Raw genomic sequence first — 25,063 nt, forward strand, 5'->3', positions numbered from 1 at the left:
AAGTAAGTTATAGCTTTTATAGCTATTAATAACTAGTAGATAGTAGCTGCTAATAGTACACTTCTTTATATGCACATTATAGTGCTTTAACTAGTCTAGACTAAGCTAATTAGTAGTCTAGCTGCGCTTAAAAACTATAATAACTTAATTTTAAAGTAGATTTTTTTATACTAGTTTAAAAAGTAATTACTACTTTAAAAAATAATAAAAAGTAAAATAGCCTACTTTTTAGCATTAATGCTCTAAATAGCTGTTGTCTACTTCTAGTTACCTAGCTAGACTACTTTTACCTGTTCTTATCTCTCTAAACCTATAATAACTACTTTAGTAAATATTTAGCCTATTATAAACTTTATTTTATTAAAGTTATATATGTTATTATCTTAAATACTATACTTAGCTTTAATATTCTTTATAAAGTTAAACTAGCCTTAAATTATTATAAAAATTTTATAAAAAGCTTTTTTATAGTTATACTTATACTTAAACTTTACTTTAAGCTTTAAGTAGCACTTAATAAACATATTAAGCTAGTTTATACTAATATAGCCTATATTATGCTTAGCGTGTAAAGAATTAGCTATATTAGCTATAGCTACTAGCTAGAGAGGAAATCCTTGCGCATCTAGCTTAAGTATGTGCTACAGTTAATAGACAAAAGTCTCCTAACACTTAGAAATTAACTAAGAATTGCCTAGAACATTAGAAAATTAAATTAAATATATTATATAGTAAATAGTAGTCTAAAATTCACAAAACTCTCTCTAGGTTTGCTTAATAACCTCCCCTGCTTAGTACTTAGTTTGCCAGCCCTAGGCTCTCTGTACAGCAGCTAGGCAGCGTGGCATAGACTTTATAAGCTTGCAAATTAGTAAATTAGGTATTTTTCTCTACACCTTTTTTAAAGTAGCTCTTAAAGCGTTCTAATCTTTTTATAACTTGCCTATAGTTTTAAGCTCTAGGTGTAGTTTATAGACTATCTTCTTTAGGGCCCACTAGAGGTGCTCTATTAGGTTAAGGTTAAGTAAATAGGAGGGCCATTCTATTGTCTAGATCCTGTGACTTTCTAAGAACTCCTGTACCCTTATACTATTATATATAAGGGCGTTGTCTTGCATAAAGATCTGTCTAGGTTAGTAATAAAGTAATAAACCCTTCTCTAGTGTTTAGCAGTAACTCTTGCCTAAATAGCTATTATAAGGGGTGTTAAAGTCTCTTTCTATAATAACTAATTTACTCTAGCTAACGCTCCTATTTAGATTAATCTAGATAGCCTCTTATACTATTTATAAAAGCTGCTTCTTTATTTTCTTCTTTATAATTATATTTCTATAATATTTCTTATGTAGGAGATAAAAACACTACTCTGCCTGCTTACTAGTACCCCTTTGTATAGAGCACTTATTAGAAAACTTAACTGCGCGCCTATGCTAGTTAAAGTGACAGTACTTTCTAGTAAAGTGTAGTTGTAGAGCAGCATAGCTGCAGTTTAATTTAGGCTGTTTTTTACAGCAGTAATTAGTTAGGCCATGCTTCTTAAGCACCTAGTACAGTGTACAGTTACACAGGGGGTGGGTTTGTTAGAGGGAGGGGTCTAGCAGACTAGCTTCTTCTTAGAGGTTTTTATATGTTTGCTTAAAGTTTTTTCTAGCTATTTAAATAATTATCTTCTTCTCCTGCCTTAAAAGTACTAGGGGCCTGCTAGTACAGGGTAACAACTTAATAGTGCTGTGTTGTTGCTATCTCTTAATAGTGTTGTATATTATAGAGCAGGCAACGCAAAACACCTCTGTAAGTTTTAACAGCAATATCCTAGCTTTCTATTGTCTAATAATTGCAGACTGCGCCTTATTTAAAAGCTCTTTATTAGACCTGCAATTTCTGCTAGTATCTGTACTAAAAGACCTTCGCATGATGAAGTTGTAGGTGGTGGGGTGGTTGGTGGAAGTTTCGCGTTTCCGCGTTTTGGTGGGGGTGGCCCCTGCGTGTCGGGAGACTTTGTCCTAGTACTGTAAATAATTACCTACTTTTTATTATTATCTAGCTTTTATAAGTTAGCTATATAATTAGCTTAAAAAGGTTATCTAGTGTGTTAGTTACTTATTATCTTTTAAAAGACTTTATAGATAGCTGCAGTGTGTTACTTAAAAAGTGTTACATTCTGTTTAAAAGCTTAAAGTGTAAGCTGCATTTAACATTTCTTTAACACGTCTAAGTAGTGTTATTAGGAATACATTAGTGTAAAAAGAGTAGTGTAGTAGGGTCTTAGTAAAAGTAAGCAACTTAGGTGTGTAAGCAACTTGCCTGTAAAGTATGTTAATTTATAAAGTAAAGGTTAATATCTTCTTAGAAGTTACTAAGTTTCTTAGCCCTTTTTTTCTTATAAAGCCTATGTTTCTTTGTGCAGTAGTTAAGTACCTTACATTCATAGTCTTCTACTAGATAGTAGGTAGGTATATAGTCTTTCTTATATGCAGCCTTTTATTAAAAGTAATAGAATCTGCAGCTGTTTTAATAATTACAGTTAGGCCACACTTTTAACTCTTCCTAGACAGGCAAGGTCTAGCACATGTAGCAATCTATTATTTTGCATACTAAGGCTGTGCCTTTCTATAGGTTGCCGTCTAGATGTCTTTCTTAAGTAGGCTACTATCTTGCTTAATGTTTATTGTCCTAGTGCTTTGTGCAATACTGTTGTGTGCACTAATACTAGGGGTATAGGCAGTTGTCTAGTCTATATAAGGTGTCTAGTAGGTGTTCCTAGGTCTATCTAGGATATTCTTAAGTTTATACTATTTATATAGGGTGTTCCTTCTATTAGTAGCTGTCTGTACTATAGGAGGCGCTGCTGTAGAGAAGACAGTGTCTATAATTCTATTATAGAACAAGAGCCTTTCTGTTAATTACTAATTCTAGAACCTTAAACCTAGTAGGTTTACCTAGTTTTTTAAATTTTTAGTTATAAATCTTTATAAAGAACTACTATTAATTTTTTATTCATAATATTATATTTTACTTTAGCTATTCTTTATATTATGTTAAACAATACATAGTTATTACTAATGCTTATATTATAAAGTAGCATTACGCATTCTCTAGAGTAATTATGTTGTTGCCTACACTTCTAGCATAAGCAGTTCTAGAACTGTTTAGAGAGCTTCTACACTAAAGTTTCTAGCATTTTATTATTAAGAGGGAATTACTCTTTTTTTCTTAATATTTATATTATATCTTTAGATTTAAGTCTCTTCTTTATATTCTTTAAAGATTATAATGTCCTACAACACTTAATTTAAGCTGCTAAAGTTGTTAATAGCTATGTCCTAATACACTTTAAAGTAGGCCTTTAAAGAGTAGTTTTTTTTACATTTTTAGTAAAGTCTGTTGTCTAATCTTTCTAATATTTCCTTATCTATAAGGCTATATTCTGCAGTAATAGCTTTTACTGTTATAGTAGTATTTTTATTCTTTGCCTTCTAAAAGTTTAGGTAATTTTAGTAGAAATGTTCTACTCTTTTATAGTTTAGGCAGGCCTTATTCTCTAGCCACTTTTATTACTTTTTAGTTAAGGGCAGCCTATTACGTCTAAGGGCTTAGCTTTTCTTTAAGAGAGGACTTTATATATATTTTATATAACTAAGGTCTATTAGTTTTTTATTATAATAAAAAGCTTTTTTTTTCTTAAGAATAAACTTAGGTTTCTAGAGAGCTTTTTTACGCTATTTTTCTCTTTTATATTCTCTATGCCTGTTATTATAGAGTGTTACTGTTATAATAAAGTTTTTAAGAGTAGTTAGCTTTTTATTATGTATAAACTCATCCTTTATTATATCTTTTAAGCTGTTGTAGAATATTTAGCAGAGTGCCTTTTAATCTGTCTATCTATAGATAGCTAGCTGCTCTCTAAAACATGCTGTATAGTATTAGGCTGTTTTTTTTCTTATTTTAAAGTGTTTAATTTGTTAGTAGCAATTTTCTGTTTATTTATAGTTTTATAAATAGCTATTAGGGCTTTTTTAAATGCTTCTATGCTGCTAAATATTTCCTTAGTCTTAGAGTTTAATGTAGTGCTATTTACTCTAAAGTCTATCTAATTATCTGCATAAGGCTAGAACTAGATTGCTAGGGGTCCTTCTAGGTGTAATTCTATCTAGGATATTATTTCTGTATTAGTTTAAAATGCCCCTCTGTTGTACTACATGTAGAGGTAGCATCTAGTAAAAAAGTGGTAAAGGTCTTTAAGTAATTCTCTAAAAAGCTTTAAAAAGGCTAGTCTTAAAGTCTTTTTAGCTATAATGCTTGCTTTCTTTGTTAATATGTTCTAGAGTTTAGCTAATTTAACCTGCGGTGTTGTTAAAGACGCCCGCGCTAACAGCGCTAGAGGTAGAGGAGAAGAGCTAGAGAGACATATATATGTGTGTAGAAGGATCTGTTACTGTTAGCACTATATAAAAAAAGAAAAGAGCTAAAAAATTATACAGTAAAGCTTAAAAAGCAGAAAAAAAAACTTTATTATATATACCTTTTTATACACTTTTTTACATAAAGAGTTTACACTACTTTATTATAAAATTCTATATAAAATAGCTTATATACTACTAAATTATTTATAAAGCTATTTATATAGTCTAACTAGCCTATTCTAATACACAGCATTACTAGGGCAAGTCCTAATAAATGGGGTAAAGTATAGGTAGAACGTAACTAAATAGACTTATATAAAAAGAAAGAAGGTAACTTATATAGAAAGTAACTTTTTAGATAAAAATAGAAAGTTACTAGTATTTATACACAGCAGTAGTGTTATAGTCTAAATACTAGCTATTGCGCATAAGCAGGATTATATATCTATGTTATATAATGCTTATCTGTAAACCTCTGTGCGCAAACATCTAGATATTCCCCTTTTCCTCTGTACAGAGGAAAAGACAAGAGCAATAAAACTAGAAACATATTACCCTTACTCTACCTACCCTGTACACTGTGCACACTGTACACTACTCTTACTTTTGCTACTTAAGCGCTTATACTATAAGCAGCTAGCTAAAAGAGCCTATTTAACAAAAAATATAACTATAACGTTACATCTTTTTATAATAAAGAGAATTAAGATAACAAACAGTATAGTTATAACAGAACTAAAGATAACAATAAGGCATAGTTAGAGCAGTAGCTGGAATAAGAAAATAGTAGACACTTATAAGTTATAATACTTTCTTAACACTTACAGCAGTGTAGACAAGGCAGTAAGGACGCTGCTAAATAGAAAAGGCTGTGTGTTATAGTCTCTAAGTAGACTATAAGTAAGTGTTAGGCAGCTACTAGATTAGATAATAATTAGTAGTAAAACTTCTTTCTAGCAGCATAAGAGGAGGTTACGTGGCACACTAGATGTCCCTAGAGCAAGGATAACAGACTTAGCAGAAAATGCATGCACTGCATGTAACTATTAATGTATATAGTCTTAATCCCAACTATTATTAGAACGTTATAATTAACATTTAGTCTTTTCTTTATATAGACTAAGTAGTATTACTAGTTTCTAAAGACACTATACTATTATATATCTTATACATATATACTCTAATTATTATCTCTCTAAGATTGTCTCCACTGCTCCTTATACAGCAGCCAGAGGCAAACCACAATTAGCTGACACTTCCAATACCCGCATAACTTGCACCCAGACTGTACACCCGCGTCGCAGCTTATCCTTCCTTACGCCCACACAATCCTCATCCAGGCCCGTGTACCGAACCAGTACGAGCTGTCATCACACAGCCTACCTAGTAAGTAGATATCGTAACAGCAAGGCCGCTCACCCCGCGCCTGACCGTACAAGGAAGTCCATTCATCATTAATGGATTTTTATTTTATTTTAAAATTTAAATTCTTGCTTGGACAAGGCAGTGCAGACAGAATAGTTTTGTTTCTGGCCTTTCTATGGCGAGAGCAGGGATGGTTTTTATAATAGTTGTCTAAGACCTCGTTGCTGCAGTTTCTAAGACTTGCCCCTAGTAACGGCCATCGCGATCACAACAAACCCACCAACGACCGAGGTCTAGAAGTATACGCTCGTCAAAAGATTAGTATATCTTAGAAATTTGTAGCAATGTAAACGCTATCCCTAACTGAGGGTGTTGAACGCAGCATCAACATATGCCTTAGGTTTCAGTCCAGTATGCCCATCAGGAACCGCAGGTCAGTTACATCGTAGTGTTCGTCCACTCGCTGAATTGGATATCACATAGTGTTTGGTTAGCCGCGCAACCCCATCCCGCTCCTGGCTTGTCCCCTAAAATTCCCCCAAAATTCTTGAATCGGATATTCTCGAATCGTTCGTATGAATCGTACTGTTGGCATTGATAATAATGGCTCGTGATGCAATGACATCTAAGATAGCATCTCTCAATTGCCACCGCGTTGCCCCCAAGAATTGTTACTCCATCCCAAGTAACATTCGAAATCGGTTCCTGTGGTGACAATGCGTTGATAAAGCCGGTCCCAGAGCCACCATCGAAAGTCAAGTTAGAAACTTGGACATTTTTGACTCCACGTCCAACACTCAGCCTAGGATCTAGTCTAGCCTCGACGCCTACCGAGGCTGCCATAGTGCCCACCATGACCAAAACTCCTCCCCAGGCACCTTTGCAGGTTACATTCTTGACGGTGATACCATTTGTCCCCCTGTCAAATGCCACGCAAACTCCAATCGTGTTTGGTGTTTGGCTTCGAGCCCGGAAATCCATAGCAACAGAATCGATAGTGACTTCTGAAACATCCCCCAATTCGAATCCAAACGTCATTGATTCGGACCAGGGGTTAATACCGTACTGCTCCACAACGGAGAGATTTAGTCGAGAATAGGTGATTTTGGTACTGTTTCCCTCTGCTCTAAAAAAACGCATCGGGGGGTTTTTGATGAGGAGATTATCGACGACAACATAAGAAGACCCGTTCGTAACGTGCAGTAAAGGAGGTGCTCTATTCCAACCATCGTTTGATACAGGGCGGTGATAGAAATCGATCGCGTTTCCGTCAATCACTCCTTTTCCCGTAAGGCTACGAATCATGACGCCTTTAACGCCAGCAACAGTGAATATGGAGTCCTGGCCAGCCCAATAGGCCCAATCGTCTCGAGAGACGAGAATTTGACCTTCGATCTGGAGATCGCAGTATTTGCAGGGTGTGAAATTGATTGGAGATCGGATTGAGTATATCTGCCCTTGTGGAAGGATAATAGTCCCTCCATTTCCGCAGCTAGCAATAGCGTCGTTGATAGTAGGGGCATCATCAATCATTTCCCACCCTTGGGCAAGGGGAGTGCATACTGCATTGCTGACTGCGGCCGATAGTGGCGCTGCTATAAAAAGCCCGATAATTGGTGCAAGAGAGCGTGGAATATCCCGCATCGTGAAATCTGACGGTCCGGTCGATGTGACAACTGGTAGGTTGAGTCGCTGGTGGATTTGGCGTGGCCGTATGTATATGTACAAAGAGGTCATTTCGTATATCCAAATATCTTTCCAGTTAGGGTTGTAGGTCACGGTGGTACGGTGCCGTATCATTTTAGAAACCTCGTCGGTATATTAATTGTTGCTTTGGAGAGAAAGACGATCATTGGTCTAAGTATATGATAGGACACAAACCGGGTTAGATCGCAAACTCGTATCCCACGAACCGTTCATCTATATGCAGTATATTAAGAAATAGGCTTCGTGGCCGAGGTCAGGATCGATGTTATACCTGGATGTTGGCTGGACAATTGCAACCATAACCCATCGCGTAGCATTGCCGTTGTGCTGCGTTGAATTACTCGCCTGAAAACACGAACAGTTAAATGCGACATCACACCAAGGTAGCTTCTTATCCTTGTGGTGAGCGGTTCCATGCCTATAATTTGAAGACACTGGCTAAATTGAACGGCTTCAAGCGATGTAACGAAGGTCGGTTGAGTAGAACTATTACAAGCTCCTCAATTGACATGCTGTTTGATCTTTCATCACCCTACGATATCGAATACCAATCGGATCGATGATTATAATGCTTATCGATAGCCGACGGATCTCACCTGGGATTTCCAGGATGAAAGTCTGACATTTGCACACGCTTGTAGAAGTAGTCTTTACTCCAAACTAGTCAATTGCTAGCCACCGCAGGCTTCTACAATGTGTTTGTGTGCCTGATTGCGCTGCTCACTATCATCAGGGACAAAGTCTGGGCCTAGTACTCGACTTAAGAACACCATGCATCCTGACTCCCCACAAAATCCTCGACCCGGAGTTTTCCAATAACGTCCTCTCCCCTCTCAAGATCCAATGTTCATAATTAGCACCTCATTTCGCACCGCCTAGCTCATAAGTGCATAGAACAGATAAATACCCCTCCTGAATCCAAGGAAAGTTCTCATCACCCTGCCGGCTTAGATTCTAGTAAATGGTAGGTCATCCCAACTCATTCCATTTCGCATCGTCTGTATCGAAACAGGATACGCGCACGTTTCCGATCGACAAACGGGAATTGTTCTTCAGACCCAAACGCTGACTTAAGCCACCAGCCACACCAGCTCACAACATCGCACCGCTGGAGAAGCAACTTCCACGGACTTCATCTTTTCAGCTATGATACAGTTTTCAAATTCTCCTAAGACGCCAGGAACTATAAAGCATTGAAGGGTGCTGGCGACAGCACACTGCATTTCGCATACGACTTCCAGTGGAACAATCACATCTTGAGGTTCTCCATTTCAACCAGTATTTTCCTATTGCTTTTCTCCCGCTACAATTTTTTTCAACATTGCGCCTTGGGTTTCTCTTACCTGTAGCATTGTCTCCTTCACCGCCGCCCCCGCATCCCCTCTCAGAATCCCCTCCCTGCGCTCCACGCATTCTCGCAACGGAGCCTGCACCGCCCTATGCGGTATTAACACTCCCACCAGCAACGTCCAATGTCTCAGGGGCACAAAGTACTTCAAGCAACTCGTAAACCACCCAGGAGACAAAGACAATTGCAGCGGCGCTCCCAACACCACTTCGGGGACATTCTCCAGTAGAGTTGGCAACAATCAAGTCGACTTGATAACTTGACTTGATTGACTTAATTAATAGCTGTTAATTAAGTTAATTAGCTAGGCAAAATTTACTAAGTTAATTAAGCAAATTGTGCCTGCTTAATTAACTTAATTAACAGACTTAAATCCCTAGGATCTTAGGTTTACTAGGGGATACAGGATCCTTTAGTGTGCGGGAGTAGTAAATATAGTATAAGGCAGCTTAGCTTTAAGGGACTTTAGAGTTGTGATAGTTGCCTAACTAGGCTTAGCGCTATATATCTGAAATTCCTTAACTTCTACCGCCCACCAACTTACCTGCCTCTACCACGTATACAAAGGCTGGCTAGACAACTGCCACCTTAGCTTTTAACACTTGTAGGCAGAGTTTAAAGACGCCGCCTCTCCTGTCAGTACTCTAGAGCCTCTGCTGAAGAAGGCACGTACAGGGCCAGCTGGGAGCCAGTTAGATTTTATGAGAGCTGCCTTACAAGGTAACAACGCCCGCCTAATTGCGCGCAAACAGGGACTCCTTTAGTACAGGTGACTTAATTATCTAGCGCTTAAACTTATTACAGTGATAGGTTTAGAAGCGCCTTAGCTTAAAGCCTATAAAGTTAGCAAAAAGTCCACGTAGTGACGCTATCTCTCCTGAAGACCTGGAGACTATCTATAAGATATAAGGCAGTTAATTTACTACGTAATCTATTAATTAAGTTAATTAAGTTAATTAAGTTAAGCCTTATTTGTGCTATTAAGTTAATTAAGTTAATTAAAACGTGCTAGATCTGTTAATTAATTAAGCAATTCACCCTAACTTGATTGACTTAATTGTTGCCAACTCTGTTCTCCAGCAATACCAGATGATCAACAAATTCTTCAAACCGGGCGGAGCGATTCTCTTTCTGCAGGGAGCCGAGAGCAGGCAGTTTCCCTGCCTTGAAGCGTACTCTATGTACCAACTTGGGAACGAAACTGGTGCGTTGATCGTTGCGGTATTTTGGACTCGGCAGTCCTTTTGGCTTGAATTTCCTCAATAACGATGACTCGCCGTTGAAAGATCTGCAAGCGTTAACCCTTCGGAACGTGCAACTGGACGCAGCAAAATTTCTTGAATGGATCAAGTGAGTGTCCCGGTGCTCGAGAGAGCAAGGTCATCGGTTTTGGAGGTATGGATTTGCTTTTCTTCAATGGATCACGGAGGCGATAGGCTAAACGTATTTGCAGGCTCCTATGGTGGGTCTCTCGCTCTTTTACACCGTGTTGCATATCCCGATACCTTTTATGGAGTTATTGCCTCAGCTCCGGTAAACAAACTCGATACTCGTCCCACGTCAAGATTTTCAACTGTATTTTAGCGATGTCGTAAGTACCAATCCCAAAACTTCTTTCGGACATCCGCTAATCATCCTTCCTAGACCGACCGTATGATCAAAGATATATCCTGGTCATCAGCGAACAAGACCAAGGCTGCATTTGACGAACTCCGCAACATGATAGCATCGCAAGACTTTTGCAAGCATAAAAGGAGACTTCTAGCTATGCTACGCTCCCAATTCGACAGAGCAGGCTTCCCGATTACCCGCCTATCTCATGGAAGCCATCACCCTAGTTACCCAGTAGAACCTAGCTGTTCCAAGCTACCCGCTAATTCAACTGATGGGCGCAATTGCGGCGGCCAACTCGTCCGTCACAGTTCTCTGTCATTGCGAAGGCCGGGAACGCTGTAGGAGGCACAAGCTGCTCTGACTGGGATCCCTCGAATCGGGGCTCTCTTGGTGGAAGCGGAGGTACTCCCCTCGGATACATCCACTACACATAATTCCCATATCCGACTAGCCATGCCGCATCTAACAATTCTGTCTTCGGCTACATACCAGCAAACATATCAATTGCTAATTCTATGACTCCAAACTATCAAAAGGCATTTGGTATCGATGCGATCATTGGTGGTCCCGAGTACGAGTGGTCGTTAGGTCTTGATGATCTATCCCTCCAGAACACGGAGAGGGTCTTTGATAGCGCAACGGACTTGGGACCAGGTGCTAGGCATTGGACCACTGCCGTGGCATTCTCAGGCAAATATTATGAGGAGCAGGCTGCTGTATATTTTGGATGGGGCGCATGGAGTTGACGCGTTGGTGCCGAGTGAAAAAGATACGGAGACAGCGGTTGCAGCGAAGAGGACCGAGGTGGAGATGATTAAATAGTGGGTCGGTTTGTGATAGAATCAGGTTTGTAATAGTTTGAATTCCAAGAATGAGGGCTTATTTTCCTCTGCTCTGTATTGGTATTTGTGTTCCTCCAGGACATCGGGAGGAGTAAATACTCCCTACCAACGTACTCCAGTATGGTGTGACTACATAATGAATATGAGCAATGGCATGCAAAGAGGATTTTGAGGGGAAGGACTTTGGAATGATGGAAATATCTGACTGATCAACCGATCAATCCAGGGTCGACCTGAACAACTCATCAATGACAACCTTTCCAGAGTACTCGCTATCTAGCCGCAGCTTATCTTGCCTCATGATTTTCCTCTGAATGCTCGCGCTGACTATGAAACGCTTCGACTCCACCATCGTGAAGGTGAAAACGCGCTAATATCCCAGGCTTTCCGCTCTCGTAACCTTTGCCCCAGGGGAAGGCTCGACCGTTCCAGAAGCCTATGGCAAAAATAAAATCAGTCACCAGACCGCGGTCGTCAGAACTTTCCGAAGACGAGGTTCGCCTCCAAAGTCGAAGGATGATATTTAAGCGGGGACACGCCACACTCCCACTAAGATTGTGACTAATAGGGCTGAAAAAATGGCCAAGTCTTTCAGAATTCCATTTCCATCTTCGCCCCATGGAAATAATGGACTGATTGTACCAGATGACTGTTGAAGGCTTCAATATCCTCCAGCTTACGGTGCTTCCACAAACAGGTGTTCCAGGCAAATCGGGCCTCACGAAGCCACGGGTTCTGTACTATATCGCCCTAACCGGCTTCCAAACTGATCGTGGTCTTTCCTGTCTCCTCCCAAATGCCACCCTGCCATATAAGTCGTCGTACCTACTGTTCCGGACGGCTCATATAAAACCCCAAACCGCTCGAACTCCCCAATAGGAGGGTTTGCGTACTCAGGGGGACAGGGAGAGGGACACTTGTACTGTATAAGGGGGTCGAGTGGCTCTTTGGCGCGCCATCGACAGAGGTTATTCGAGGGCCGAATGGTAGGAATCTATCGTGTTCAATCTGGGCACCTGTCCAGTTGACGTGGTTGCCGTTGGAAGGCCGTAGAAGGAGAGTGGCAACTGCTTGGTCTCCGGGGTATCACAACCACTATCCCGGTTTGGAACCAGTTCGCCGCGTCCAAAGTCGTCTCGTCCAAAGTCATCTCGTCCAAGACCGTCTGGTCCAAAGTCGTCTCTTGTGGACATGGAGTCGACTTTGTGCCGTACGCAGCAGAATTGCCGGCAGCACGATACGCATCTCGACGGATCGTGAGTTCTATGAGCGGGTCGTCGTAAGGGGTATCTGGATTGTCTCCGAGAGCTTGCCCTCGGTGAGGTCGAGTGTGGAAAAGGTAGATCGAGGACGCGCAGGAGGCACAGGAGTTGCCAGTCGGTCAAGGGCGGGGATGTGCATCGAGTGCATCGCAATCTACTCCTCAGTCAGGAAACCCCGTTATACCGTCCACTCACTGTACCTCCCGAACCCCGCCCCTCGCAGGGTGGTGAGCGATCTAGACGGGTCACCATCTCAGCGCCGAAGCATTCCTAGGTTTATCTTCGAAGCAACCTGTCCTCCACCACAGCAACAAGGCGCATGATCAGCATCCTGCACATTCGAGTCTGCTGGAATGACGTGCCTCGCCCCCCACCTGGCAGAGAGACTAACCGTGGTGGTGTGTTCCTTTCCATAGATCGCACTGCGTTATCTCGGCTGCGGCAACTAATAGCCGTCTCCAAGATACTTTGCCACTTCCTCGATGCTCCCGCCGTGGATTTGCTCCTAGAGTTGATGGGCATTTGAAATGGTGGGGACAGCTATTAGAAGCCTGGTCGCTCCACCGCTCTGGTTCGTCTCCCGGAGCTGGGCCCGCCCGCCAATAGGAGCCCTCCGACACTTCACTCCTCCACCCCGGCGCTCCGAGACGCCTACAAAAAGCTAGTCTACACGTGCCAGGTGCAAGCTCCGCACAGCTGGAGTACTTGCTGCCATCTGGCCCCCCCATTCTCAAGGCCCTCTATTATTGGCAAATCCAAGTTCACTGCTAGTCCTCGACTCTCAGTGGCGATAAGAATCTCACAGCACCCGTCGACCTCCAAGGCCTCCAGAAAATCCCACGGTTCGCACATATTCAAGCAGGATTTCTCGTCTCTCCACCCCCCGCCACAGGGTCCCAGGCTTCTTATAGTCTCGGATCCCTTCTTCCTTACTTGGCATCCCACTTGGCCCATATGTGTGCCTGACAATGTCATCTCAAACCTCGCCCAATGTTCCTGGCCAGCCCGGCACGCGAAAGGTTGCCATTCCTCGTCTCCAACGACCCAGTCAGACAGCCGCTGTGTCCAGAGACCGGCGGAGAGTGCCAAGAGCCTGTACTGCCTGCCGGAGCCACAAGATCAGGTGCTCTGGCGACACCCCACGCTGCAAGCACTGTGAGGTTTCTGACCGAGAATGTATCTACATTCTTCCACGACGGGACAGATTGAAGATGTCCGTGTCCCCTCACCTCTGCATTGCTCGTGCATAGTCATCTTCTCCCTTGGCTTATCGGCTAACATTGTCCAGCGTTACGGACCGCTGCGTCCAGATGGCGGGTATGTTGAAAGAGGTCAAGAACCGAGCCGGCGACGAGGACGGCAGGATCGGCGATTTGCTTGATGCAGTAAGTCCTTGGCTGTACCAATGCTGTAGACTAAAATCTATGTGATGTCTGTCGAACTGCATGCTACGTCTAGGACGACCCATGCATGATAGACCTAGCTTTATATGGTAATATTCACCGCGCTAAATCCTCGTCTAGATCGAGGAGGATATTTCCGAACTTCGCAACACTTCAGCGCCTTCCAACCCCGATGTCGACACTGATGATGCCAAGGCGCCAATGGGGCCTGCCTCAGGCGAGTCTCTCGATGCCCTCGACGCCGAATCCCACGATCTCCTCGAGGAGGACCTTACTCGCGATGAGCAGGCCAGGGCGACTGGATTCGTCGGGAAAGCGTCTGAAGTCCAGTGGTTCCGAAGCATCAAGCTCCAGCTCGAACGAACTGACGACGACCTGATCAGGCCTGCCACGTCGCCGCTTAGTCCAAGCATGAGGTCGAAGAGACGTTCCTCATATAGCCATGGAAGCACTGAGCAAGTCAGCTCGTTCAACTTCTACCTTGACAGCAACAGCATCGACCCAGACTTCTTCGTGGACGCGTCTGAGCTGCCACCACCAGACACCGCCGAGCATCTCCTCAGCTGTTACATGGCAACGGTGCACAATTCGTTCCCCATTCTTCCAAGGAAGGCGTTCGAGAACCAGTTTCGGGAATATTTCAGCGCGGTGAGGACGGGTAGCGCCTCCCGTCTTGGCCTAAAGTGGCAGGCTATATTAAACTTGGTATTTGCCATTGGTGCCAAATACTCACATCTTGTCAAATCCAGCTGGCAGACCGACGAGCGCGACCACCTCATATATCAGTCCCGTGCACGGGCTTATGGACTCAGCGGGGTCACCCTCAGCAGTCATCCAGACGTGCCGAAGATCCAGGTTTTGGGCTTGCTCTCCTTCTATTACCTCTCGGTAGGGCAAATCAGCCGGTCAGTTATTCCTCATCCCGAGGTATCGCTCTGTGTTTGTCAGTAAATCTAATTCATGACGTCGTGCTAACCTCAGACAGCGCCTGGATGATGATTGGTTTGGCTCTCCGCTTCGCATACGCCCTCGGCCTACATGTTCGTAACGAGGACCCCTCCGCCTCACCAATGAAGAAGGAGACGTTGGTGCGAATATGGTGGAGCCTATTCTCACTCGAGCGCCTCCTAAGTGCCATCACCGGTCGCCCTAGCATCATTGTCGACTCGAACTGCTCCGTTCCTTTACCCCTTGCTCATCCCGAAGATCAGCACATGGACGATATCGAGGCCATAGACCGGCCAAGGAATCTCCAGCAGACAACACCGAGTCCCACGATTCCAAACACGCCAACGAGTACGTCCCTGGACGAATCGAAAACGCCATTAGGATTCGGGGTCATGTTGGCCAATACAGGGTCATACTTCAAGGCCTTGGTTCAGATGGGAATCATCACCCAGGATGTGATCTCAACCTTGTATTCCGCAGGGACCATGATCCGAACCCCAGAAGAGATCCAGCAATCGACCATCGAGCTCGGCCAGAGGATTGATGAGTGGATTCTCTCTCTCCCGCCCGAGTTCAATTTCCAGACGAAGTGGCCAGATTCAGACAGCCAGTCACAGAATTTCAATCGAGAACGAATGCTCTTAGGATGGCACTTTTTTAGTGCCAGAATCCTCCTCACACGTCCATCGCTCGGGGGCCTTGGACATGGCATGAAAGACCCCAATGTTCCCGACAGCTTCACTCGACGCATGGCTAGCACATGTATTGACGCAGCCAGAGCGACGGTCGATTTGCTTCCGGACCAGCCAAACCCACTCTTCCTCTACGAGAACGGGCCGTGGTGGTGTATCGTCCACAACATTATGCAAGCGTTATCAGTTTTTCTCCTCGGTCTTTCATACAGCACGCCAGCTTCGTCAGATAACCCCGGTCTACTGTCCTACGCTAAGAAGCTCGTCCGATGGCTGCGAGTGATGCAGGATCCACTCGCAGAGCGCGCGTCTCAAATGGCCTCTAGCATGCTTGAAGCTGTCGCGGCCCGGCTCTCCTTGGACTTGTCCGATCCATGGGCTGGCGAGAACATGTATCCCAACCTTCGCAATCAGGCCACATTCGGGGCGGCGGTGCCAGCTACTCTGCGGTCGAACATGCAAATCCCATTCATTGGTCCTGTCAACATGTCGGGCGCGGGCAGTTCGTCGATCTTCGCACTCTTCGATTGCTCGTCGGAAGGTCGCAACGGCCCCATTTTTGAAAACCCGTTCTTTGGCAGGCCGAACTGAGTCGTCGAGACGAGGATAGGACCGTACACGGTGGGCAGACGCTAGACAAGCGATACCCTTTAGTGCAGTCTGCTCATGTGTTTTGTAAGATATGGTGTTGGGCGGAACGGGTGTGGCAGGATGGAACGGGGATGACAGCTGCCATTCAGTCCTGCAAGGTATGTGGTGTTGCTGGCAGAGAGGGGCTGGAACGCGCCGTTCCATGTTCCACGCCGGGGCAGCCACCAATCACGTTACAAGTCAGGCCATCATCCTATCCTCCCGCGCAGTAGACAACAACTGTCATGCTATCGTTATTGATGGAGCAATTGGAGTCTGTTAATGTAGGGTTTGTTTCTGCCATAGACTAAAGTTTGTAGCGAACGTCTTTCCCGTGCCGCCGATATCGTTGCTCTTCCAGCAACAGTGCCGACATCGTGACGTGTACAAGAGCCCCAGGGTTGACCCGCGATCGTCGAAGGTCAAGGCCAAGTCCTGGGCAACACCAGACCTAGGTTGTTGTAAACAGTAGGTGGCGATGATGGTGGGAGTTCCAGCGATGTAGCAGATGTCTGCCCACTGATCAAGTTTTCATTTGCTATCGCTCCAAAATGATCGACATCCATCCAACGCAGTCGATGAAACTGTATTCTCCCTTTGGTATTTATCGTTCACTTGCGACAAACGCGCAATTCTTCTCCTTCACTATATCCCTTGTCTCCTTAATCACCTCCACCTTCTTCCAATCTAGCCTGCATCCTTTAACTCCAATCTAGCTTCCATCCCCTTTCCCAATCCCTACACTCATCCTACTCTAATTCCCCTCCCCACCACTACCAACGTCACAAGCGTAATCCGCTTCCCTCACAATCCTCCAATCCCGCACCCTCCCCTCGTCACCTCCATCCCTCAACCTCCACCAATACAAGCTACACCCCCTCATCACAATCTCCTCTCCCTTCATCAGCCCACGAATAGGATCATCGGTCCCAGCCATCATTCTCAATATTCACTCCCACACGCTGAAGTCCTTCGAGGTCCCGTAGACGCCGTGTGTTTCCATGTGGAGGAGCGAGGAGGTCGAGTAGGTGGAATGCAGAAAGGTTGAGAATTCGGAATGGCCAAGGTTGGTTGCGCTCCAGGCTAGGGTTGGTGGGTGTCAGTGACCAGTTTAAATTAAGGCAATGGGAATGGGATATAGAGGGGAAGTGGAAGAGGGGAGGTGGAAGAGAGGAGGTGGAGGAGAGGAGGTGGGGTGGCTACATACCGTGGTCTGAAAATGATAGCTCTGGGTCGAAGAATTCGAGGATTTTATCTACATCCCCAGCTTCGAAGAGGGGAGTTAAGAGCGCTTGTCTCTCTTCTAGAAACTTGGTCAACTGGAGTGACGAGACCATTATGTTTCAGACTTCTGCAATATGATCAAGATCCTAAAAAATGATACAACACGATGAGGAAGTCCAGACGCCACGATTTCGTCATGGCAATGTCCCTTTTAGAGGCTTGTGCTTCGTTTGTGACAGTATCAATTGCTTACGTCGATCTGAGCAGCAGCGTGACCATCACAGTGGCGATAATCGCAGCCTGTGCGTCATGTTTCCAGATAGCGGCGTATTTTGCGAGATGTCATATTGGTGCGGGGGATAGAGCCGGAAGTGGATGGGAATAACGAAGGGAGATGACGATGTTCATAGAAAAACATGAAATGGAGGTTGCACGATACTTCGTACCACATTTGCCTCCGTCCAATTCCTTGCCGCAGGCTCCACGCAAGTCTGCTATTTCATTTAAGGCATAGATATCGCAGCAACTGTATACATATCCATAAATCCATAAACAATTTGCGACAAGGTAGGATCCTAGACAGTGCTCAGGCTTCGAAGGACTTAGGAATTCCTTCTGCCCTCAACACCAGAGGCTCACCATGCAACGGGATGTAGCCTCAGCCACATTCCTCCAATCGGCTTGCTCGTAATCGTACCACCTGGCTTGACCATTTTGTTAGGGTCTGCCATCTGCATTTCAAAACTACCACAAAACACAGCAACCAAAGCTCTCAGCTCCGCCCTCGCGAACTTCTCACCGATGCAGCTTCGCGGTCCATGTAAGAAGGTCAGGAACGAATAATTACTGTCCGCGCTCCCGATATAATTCGCTCGACCCGTCCCTGGATCAATCCACCTCTCTGGTCTGAATTTCTCAGCGTCCTCGCCCCATAGGCGGGGGTTGCGGTTGATTGCCCATGGTACAATAAAAGACAAGGTACCGGCAGGGACATACTGTCCGCAGATAGAGGTGTCGCGGGTTGCCACACGAGATGAGACGGGGATGGTAGGGTAAAGGCGGAGGGTTTCGTTGCAGACAGCGTTGAGATAAGGGAGCGACTCCAGCAATCCCGCAATATCGATCTTTTCGCTGGATATGTCTCTGGGTAATGCGATGTTTTCGTGGATCTCAGCACGGAGCCGCTTCTGCACATCTGGGTTAAGGGCCAAAAGATGAGAAGCCCAGGTAAAGGCCGAGGATGTTGTTTCATGCCTATCATGTTAGCACCACCTTCATCATCGACAGGCTGAAACGTACCCTGCTGCGAGGAAAGTCAATAGCTGATCAACCAAGCCATCATCGGAGAAGGCGTTGGATCTGAGAAGAATGGACAGGATGTCAATCTGTTCTTCGCTTTGCATCTTCATTCTAGCTTTCTTTTCCTGCACAAACTCCCGGCAAATTCGCTTGAGACTTTTGGTAGTAATCTTCACACGCTCATTCAGCTTCCACGGCAACATCTTAATCAATCGTAGGGGGAACATCAGATGCAACACAAAGTAAATTCCCTTTTCTGCCGTTGGCTCCAGTATTTCCTCATAATTCTTGATCAGCTCGTCATCAGCATTTCTAAGCGACCCAATGTCGCGTCCAAGACCCGCCAAACCGATGATATCCATGGTCACCTGGGTGGAGAAGTGATTCAATTCAATGACTCCATCCTTCTTCTCCAACAACTCTGCTTTGATAGCGCCGCACAGCTCCACTGACTTCGACCAGAATACGGGATAGAGCTCCTTGATGTGGCGGAAGCTGAAGGCTGGCATGATCTGCTTCCTCTGGTGTTTGTGCTCGTCTCCTTCTGTCATGAGCAGCCCATCACCGAGAAATTGCCTTAGAAAAGTTCGAATCCATGGAGATTTCTCGAAATCGTAGCTTTTGTGCACAAGAACATCGCCGATTTGGGCGGGTTCCGTCAAGAGGAGGCGATCCTCGTGGAAGAAGCTTCGGTAGTGGATGATACCGTCGTTTGGCACCTCCTTCATCATCCGTAGGAATGCAGAGCCTGGAGGCTGGCTGAACATAATGGGGCCATGAGCGATGATCGGCCCGTAACTGCCTCCGGGCTTAGGAAGATGTCGGAAGGGACTGAGGAAAAAGGGGTAGATGATAAGGAGGTAGACGAAATAAAAACTCCAATTAATTAACAAGAATATAAGGAATGTGCCGGCAAGAGTTGTGGTCGGGAAGACCCGTGGGAGGAAGTAAAACGAGATCGCAGACTCGGCCAAAGAAACGAAGAAGATTTGAATTTGAGACTGTCTAGCCATTGTCAACTCACAGCATGAGAAAGGTTAAGACAGATGTCGTTGAGCGATATGTTGTATTTCAATGTACTAAAAAGGTAGGCTTAGTCAAACTGACGCCTAGCGATTACGTCGTTGTTGGAAGCGATGGATGCGTTAATACTGTAAGGCTATCTATGTGGTCTCGTAATGCCTCAATGCCTCGGTTGAAACATAGAGAAACGGTTGCTGTTTGGCTACTTTTTTGTCCACCAGGGAAAAGGCCCTTGGTAATCCTGGGAGCTGAGACGATGGAGCACGACCAAATGCGGCATGGTTTGCGAAACGGATACGTCGATTCATCAAGAACAGCTCCCTCTAGATAATAGTTGAGGCGTCTCTTCACGAAACTCGGGAATAATGTGAAGGCTTCGAAGTGCAACAAGTGCTGACTAGTCCGGAATCAGAAGTGCCGAGGTCTAGCGCTTTCAGGTGTCAGCATTATTCATTATTCATCCATGCTTCCGAGGCCAAGTTTCTCAACACCAACAACAGCTTAACAAGATAGATAAATTCCAAGGAATTCTTGCTATAGTTCTAGCAACACCAAAATAGCACGGCTCACGCATATCATCCAGGGTCAGGAGCCAACCTCGAAATGTGAAGCGTCATCAAGGCAGCATTCCCGAACTCGAGGTAAGCCTGGACCTGAGAACCACTCTTCCACCAACCGTAGCCTCAAATTTAAAGACAGCGGAGGGCATACTGAATCATAATGGAGTCACCCAAAGGCATGAGTGGCGCCTGGAACGTGCTGCCGCTTCCAAGGTTCTCCATTTCTGAGTCACTTAACCCTGAAGCGAAGCTGAATAGAGCTGAGCCACAATTTTTAAGCAAAGCCTAAGTATATATCCCGCTGGCAATTATTTACTTCGCTTCACTTCCATCCTGTTATATTCCCCTCTCCAGCTTCCAACTTAAAGTCAATCTCGTCCAGAATCTCAACCCACATCATTTTTTTTTTCGTACACTTCGGAGGATCCGTTCGTACCCTCGCCCCGCCTTTTTCATTCTTTATTCACTCACCATTTCTCCCAATAACCCACCGCGCGATGGATTCCGAAACCGACCTCCTCCTTCTCCCAATCGAATCTGAACACCAACGCGACCGTCACTACAACTACCCCACCGATTGGCACACTCAATCCCCCTCCAATTGGCGTAAAACCAAATACTTTAAAGAACTCAGCGCCTCCCACTACGACAACATCCCCCGAATCCAACTCCTCATCTCCGACCTAGACCTCTGCATCACCAAACTCTCCAAAGGCGCGAACCCAGACCTTCGAACCCGACAACTACGCGCAAACCGAGCCCGCCTCGTCCATGAACTCCATGCGCTAGAGGCCGGATGGCGGAATATATCTGCCGTGCTAAGGACCGAGTCGCAAAAGCTGTTTATTCTCCCTAGGGAGTTACGAGAGGAGATCTACGGATATCTCTATACACTGGATTATCCGTTCGTGTTGACGTACCCAGACATCGACATCCGCCGCTCCATGCTCCGCCGTGACCCGTTCCTGTACCTGCATGCCAACATCGTGGACCCTGTCATCGCGGCCGAAGCCGCGCAGATTATGTACAACAGCAACGTCTTCGAAATCTCATCCCAAATCCCTAATCAAGTCCTGCATTTCCTGCGCACGGATCATTATGGCAGCGGTGTGTTACCGCGGGATGTGATCCGCAGAATGCATCTAAGCACGCAAGCCACCTTGACATTCGGCGGGGTGAGGCACGAAGTCCTTGAAATCCAGCAGCGCTCGAAACCGTGGAGTGTAGTAACAAGAAGGTATACGACGCGACGCTGGATGCTGATGGCGTTGTTGGAGATGCAGCAGTTACGTATACTAAATCTTGAACTGGTGTGTAGGAATTCGAATGTATATGAGTATCGGGAGATTTCCCCGACCTTGAAGATGTTGAAGGAGCGGGGGGTGGTGGTCAAGGTATGTGCGGTTGCGGACATGGTTGACGGTTGGAGGGAAGATATTTCGGAGTATTTTGATACGCCGAGCGAGCGGGATGTTGAGGTGATGGTCCGAGATGGGATTATTGGTCCTGAACATCCAGTGGTAGATGAGGATCCTGATGATTGGACTGATGATCTGTTTCCGAGGGAATGGAGTCCGAGTCGGTGGCGGGTGTTTCTAGAGGAGCATTACAAGGTCTTCAAGAGACGGGAGTTGGAGGAGAAGACCAAACAGTTGGAACATGCTCATAGGAGTCTGAATGCATTCCGAAGAGTGATATCAGGTGGTTAAAGACAGTATCGAAACTCCATAAACCAACAGTAGTGTCCCCGATATCTCCAAACTATACCCCTAAACCCATCTTAGCAAATCCGTCGTATATCTAGGTATCATCACTCCTACCAAGCGATCACGTTTATTACCCCAAACACTTGGGCACGAATTCGATCCTCATTTCCAGCGATCGATGGCCAGTTTCCGGGTTCAACTCACTTGCAGATAAAATAGATTAGCGTCTCAACTGCGGTCCCAATATACATGTAAAATTAGCCAATGCGCGACGGAATCCTCAAATATTCACTATCTATCCCTCATTTTCCTTTCCATATGCTTTGGTTTCGGACAAGACGGAATCATCACAGTCCTAGGAAGAAGTGGGAGAGTACGAGTTACCGTCGATTAAAGCGATCAGACTGCATGGGATTCAGAATGGGACGGTGCTGAAGATGCCTGCGGGGGCGGATAAGAGGAGTTTATCCTCGCCCTTGGGAACCGTGGAATTGGAGAAGCAAGATGTTGGCATTTTACATGTAGTTTTGGAGACGCAGGTTGTCGTCGGTTTAGCTATGGGTGCTGTAAACTAGAGAAACGCGTCTCGCGAGCCGTTGGTATCGAGGTAGAAGAGTGGGAAGAAGGTTCCGAGTCCGTCGTTTGGTTATTCCGCGGGCAGTGAGTACATTAGCTGGATGTGCAGGAAACTTCTAGATCTGGGGCCGGCCATGGGATTTGACAAATCCATGGGGAATATAATGCCAGGAAGCCTCGTACTTGGTGGCTACGACGCTGTTCGATTTGATCCCTTGAAAACGTTCTAGGGTAGCCTTTGGGGCAGTGAACAATCTCTCTCGGTGGTAATCACATCAGTCGAGTTCATACCCACGAGGAACAAAATCAGAACATCCAGAACGCTAAGCAACCTCCTCGACCCCACTATCCGCCACAATCGAGGCCTCGACGCCGTACACCTGGCTTCCGATTTCAACATGACAAGTTTTCGAAACCGTCTTCCAGCTCTAGTGGGACGAGACCTCGGAACTGTATCTCGTGGATTCTCACCTTCACGAGGACCGCGTTTCGCGAAACACTAGCGTGACTTTTACGCTGCAGTCGCAATCTCCGGGGAAGGCCATGAGCCAGAACCTCACACTGCAATATTCGACTTTCGATCTGGGTCATTCAATTCCACCGAGTAACATGACTTCGTCGTATCGCGTCCCCTCAAAAAAGCCTTGAGTCCGGGTTTATACACTATAGGAAAGACTTTCCTCTAGGAAATGTACCTCATAGTTGGCCATGAGCACAAAACTTTGGCCTATCAAAGCCACAGTTCATGACTCTGACGTCCCCAGTCCTGAAATATCCGCAATCTATCCTCTAGGCGCATCGCCGAAACCTACGGCTTCCTTTAACCCAAGCTCGACAACAACTTACAGATTCTGAGCTAGTGAGACAGTGACTCCTCAGAAAGGCAATTCAGACTTGAAACCCGTTGGGTTCTCCGTCAGATTCAGGCTTTTTAGATTGGGGGTAACTTTATTTCTATTCTCAGTTTTTGAAAAGACGAGGGAGCGAAGCCAATTTCAGAAATCCAAAAACCAGCAGACGAAGTTTGAGAAGGGAGCGCTGGACGCCGATCAGCTTCGGCAGTCAACCGGGAAATCATTTGAGACTATGACCCAGGTTTTAGCAGAGCTTGAAGTTATAGAGCCGACACATGAGTTGGTGGCAACCGAGCCAGAACCGACGACTCCGGGATCTGGAGTCGAGAATCGTGTGGAGCTGAAAATTCGGTACGCAAGATGAACGGATTGCGTGACGCACATCTCATCCGTGCAGCTAGCCTGTAGCTCCTTTCTGAGATTCACTCTAACAACGTGAGCGGGAGAGACACTCAATCAACAGCTTACCTAGAGAGGCTTCGACTATTTCTCCACCTACTGTACTCGACAGTGTGTCCCATTCATACGCAACTGCTTCGGCCAACTTGGTTCCCTTCCACCCACACTACCGCAGCATCTTGTATATCAGTACACCTTCGCTGCTCAATGATTTCAATCTTCATAGTTGGCCGCACAGGAGAGTCCCATCTAACTCTCAATATTCCTCTTAAGCTTTCAGATCAGCTCACTCTTTCTCCGTAGCTTCTACTAAGGCTTACCAATATCCTGCAGCTCAGGCCTGTCGTCATCACGAAGCTTCAGGTGCAATGGTTTTCTGGAAGCCTTCCACCACAGGGCCTTTAAACGCGGTTCAAGTGGTTATAATGAAATAAAGGGTAGAGTAGAGCTGAAAAGAGCAAAATCCAAGCCTGTTAATATGTCGTTTCATGTGGGTGGTTTGCCTCTGAGTGCTATAAGGACGACAAAGTAGCTTTCGCGACAACTATACGAATATATTCGCGAAAATCCTAAGGTACGGCGGTCATTAGTCGACGGCGAGGTATGTCTCCTATATAAATGTGCGTCCCCTATATAAATGTGCGTCCGAGCACGTATTTCTGTAGAGTAGTCACCCGTTTTGAGCGGGAAGTCATAAGGGAGGTGATAAGACATGTTAAGAGTGTAGCCTGAAGGACAAATTCTGAATATGTGAGGGTATATTGCTTGGTCTTAGATGCTAGCTACAAGATAAAGGCAACCCCAGTTGGCCGTTTTCGAAGCTGGGTGTGAAGCGTCTCGTTAGCGAGTTACACTTCTGTTATGTCATTCTAGGTTAAGCTAGATCTCTCTTTAAAGGCCCTGCATGCCTCCATTGAAAGCTAAACTGGAGGAAACCGCAAACCTGTCGAAATTTTAATGGTTCTATTATTGGGAGCATGCCAAGTTTAGGTAATAGGAGGCTAATTTTCTCCTCTCAGAGCTACTATACTATTAAAATTCCCTATATAGATATGAGGTTCTGGGTAGTTCAAGGACGATATTTTGCATCTCGAACATAAGTGGAAGTTGGCGTGTATCATGTCAGCTCATGTTCATTCGTAGCATCCATCCAAAACTAGGTCACAATGAATTGAAGCTACTAAAATAAGGCTGACGGAAGCATTTCC

At 45.2% G+C, this 25,063-nt stretch overlaps 8 protein-coding genes across 8 annotated transcripts; 4 read left to right on the forward strand and 4 right to left on the reverse strand.

Moving 5' to 3' along the window:
* Positions 1-6,593: 6,593 nt before the first annotated feature.
* Positions 6,594-7,334, reverse strand: BDR25DRAFT_159589 (pectin lyase-like protein; the record flags this gene model as incomplete). The annotated part of the gene is made up of 1 exon (XM_033684016.1): positions 6,594-7,334. A coding segment is annotated over one exon (741 nt), but the record flags the coding sequence as incomplete, so codon positions are not given.
* Positions 7,335-8,034: 700 nt separating this feature from the next.
* On the forward strand, positions 8,035-9,086 carry BDR25DRAFT_363287 (uncharacterized protein; the record flags this gene model as incomplete). The annotated part of the gene is made up of 7 exons (XM_033696717.1): positions 8,035-8,091; positions 8,123-8,176; positions 8,209-8,320; positions 8,355-8,439; positions 8,488-8,629; positions 8,689-8,828; positions 8,864-9,086. The coding sequence occupies 7 exons, from the start codon at positions 8,035-8,037 to the stop codon at positions 9,084-9,086; spliced, it is 813 nt and encodes a 270-aa protein (XP_033539798.1).
* A 942-nt stretch (positions 9,087-10,028) lies between these two features.
* BDR25DRAFT_117376 (uncharacterized protein) lies at positions 10,029-10,496 on the forward strand. Its single transcript, XM_033683654.1, has one exon. The coding sequence runs from the start codon at positions 10,165-10,167 to the stop codon at positions 10,405-10,407; it is 243 nt and encodes an 80-aa protein (XP_033539799.1). The 5' UTR covers positions 10,029-10,164; the 3' UTR covers positions 10,408-10,496.
* An 819-nt stretch (positions 10,497-11,315) lies between these two features.
* BDR25DRAFT_397384 (uncharacterized protein) lies at positions 11,316-12,238 on the reverse strand (the record flags this gene model as incomplete). Its single annotated transcript, XM_033698504.1, has 4 exons — positions 11,316-11,570; positions 11,608-11,963; positions 12,002-12,171; positions 12,197-12,238. 4 exons carry the CDS (start codon positions 12,236-12,238, stop codon positions 11,497-11,499), a joined length of 642 nt encoding a protein of 213 aa, XP_033539800.1. The 3' UTR covers positions 11,316-11,496.
* On the reverse strand, positions 12,074-13,286 carry BDR25DRAFT_117382 (uncharacterized protein). The gene is made up of 2 exons (XM_033683655.1): positions 12,933-13,286; positions 12,074-12,695 (listed from the first exon to the last, which is right to left on the reverse strand). The coding sequence occupies exons 1-2, from the start codon at positions 13,061-13,063 to the stop codon at positions 12,248-12,250; spliced, it is 579 nt and encodes a 192-aa protein (XP_033539801.1). The 5' UTR covers positions 13,064-13,286; the 3' UTR covers positions 12,074-12,247.
* A 103-nt stretch (positions 13,287-13,389) lies between these two features.
* Positions 13,390-16,248, forward strand: BDR25DRAFT_117420 (C6 transcription factor-like protein). Its single transcript, XM_033683656.1, has 4 exons — positions 13,390-13,754; positions 13,830-13,926; positions 14,065-14,849; positions 14,930-16,248. Exons 1-4 carry the CDS (start codon positions 13,510-13,512, stop codon positions 16,173-16,175), a joined length of 2,373 nt encoding a protein of 790 aa, XP_033539802.1. The 5' UTR covers positions 13,390-13,509; the 3' UTR covers positions 16,176-16,248.
* A 1,690-nt stretch (positions 16,249-17,938) lies between these two features.
* Positions 17,939-19,799, reverse strand: BDR25DRAFT_298770 (cytochrome P450). Its single transcript, XM_033689100.1, has 2 exons — positions 18,738-19,799; positions 17,939-18,692 (listed from the first exon to the last, which is right to left on the reverse strand). Exons 1-2 carry the CDS (start codon positions 19,748-19,750, stop codon positions 18,074-18,076), a joined length of 1,632 nt encoding a protein of 543 aa, XP_033539803.1. The 5' UTR covers positions 19,751-19,799; the 3' UTR covers positions 17,939-18,073.
* On the forward strand, positions 19,784-25,015 carry BDR25DRAFT_363293 (uncharacterized protein; the record flags this gene model as incomplete). Its single annotated transcript, XM_033696718.1, has 27 exons — positions 19,784-19,824; positions 19,851-20,058; positions 20,095-20,141; positions 20,189-20,239; positions 20,344-20,533; positions 20,605-21,971; positions 22,013-22,063; positions 22,105-22,219; positions 22,251-22,352; positions 22,386-22,587; positions 22,620-22,686; positions 22,712-22,802; positions 22,833-23,054; positions 23,083-23,229; positions 23,305-23,358; positions 23,396-23,469; positions 23,523-23,807; positions 23,865-23,891; positions 23,920-24,044; positions 24,082-24,154; positions 24,213-24,345; positions 24,388-24,479; positions 24,521-24,557; positions 24,583-24,605; positions 24,661-24,718; positions 24,776-24,839; positions 24,957-25,015. The coding sequence occupies 27 exons, from the start codon at positions 19,784-19,786 to the stop codon at positions 25,013-25,015; spliced, it is 4,005 nt and encodes a 1,334-aa protein (XP_033539804.1).
* Positions 25,016-25,063: the final 48 nt, after the last annotated feature.

The sequence above is a fragment of the Lindgomyces ingoldianus genome (genome assembly GCF_010093535.1).
Source record: "Lindgomyces ingoldianus strain ATCC 200398 unplaced genomic scaffold BDR25scaffold_65, whole genome shotgun sequence".
Taxonomy (NCBI): domain Eukaryota; kingdom Fungi; phylum Ascomycota; class Dothideomycetes; order Pleosporales; family Lindgomycetaceae; genus Lindgomyces; species Lindgomyces ingoldianus.

Excerpts from the sequence above, each read along its gene's own strand:
- BDR25DRAFT_117376 (XM_033683654.1), top strand. The coding sequence starts at position 10,165 with ATGGATCAAGTGAGTGTCCCGGTGCTCGAGAGAGCAAGGTCATCGGTT.
- BDR25DRAFT_117382 (XM_033683655.1), bottom strand. The coding sequence starts at position 13,063 with ATGCCCATCAACTCTAGGAGCAAATCCACGGCGGGAGCATCGAGGAAG. Across the intron at positions 12,696-12,932 it reads GAAAGGAACACACCACCACG|ATTGCGATGCACTCGATGCA; the intron begins GTTAGTCTCTCT and ends ACTGAGGAGTAG.
- BDR25DRAFT_117420 (XM_033683656.1), top strand. The coding sequence starts at position 13,510 with ATGTCATCTCAAACCTCGCCCAATGTTCCTGGCCAGCCCGGCACGCGA. Across the intron at positions 13,755-13,829 it reads CGACGGGACAGATTGAAGAT|CGTTACGGACCGCTGCGTCC; the intron begins GTCCGTGTCCCC and ends AACATTGTCCAG. Across the intron at positions 14,850-14,929 it reads TCGGTAGGGCAAATCAGCCG|CGCCTGGATGATGATTGGTT; the intron begins GTCAGTTATTCC and ends AACCTCAGACAG.
- BDR25DRAFT_298770 (XM_033689100.1), bottom strand. The coding sequence starts at position 19,750 with ATGGCTAGACAGTCTCAAATTCAAATCTTCTTCGTTTCTTTGGCCGAG. Across the intron at positions 18,693-18,737 it reads TTGACTTTCCTCGCAGCAGG|GCATGAAACAACATCCTCGG; the intron begins GTACGTTTCAGC and ends CTAACATGATAG.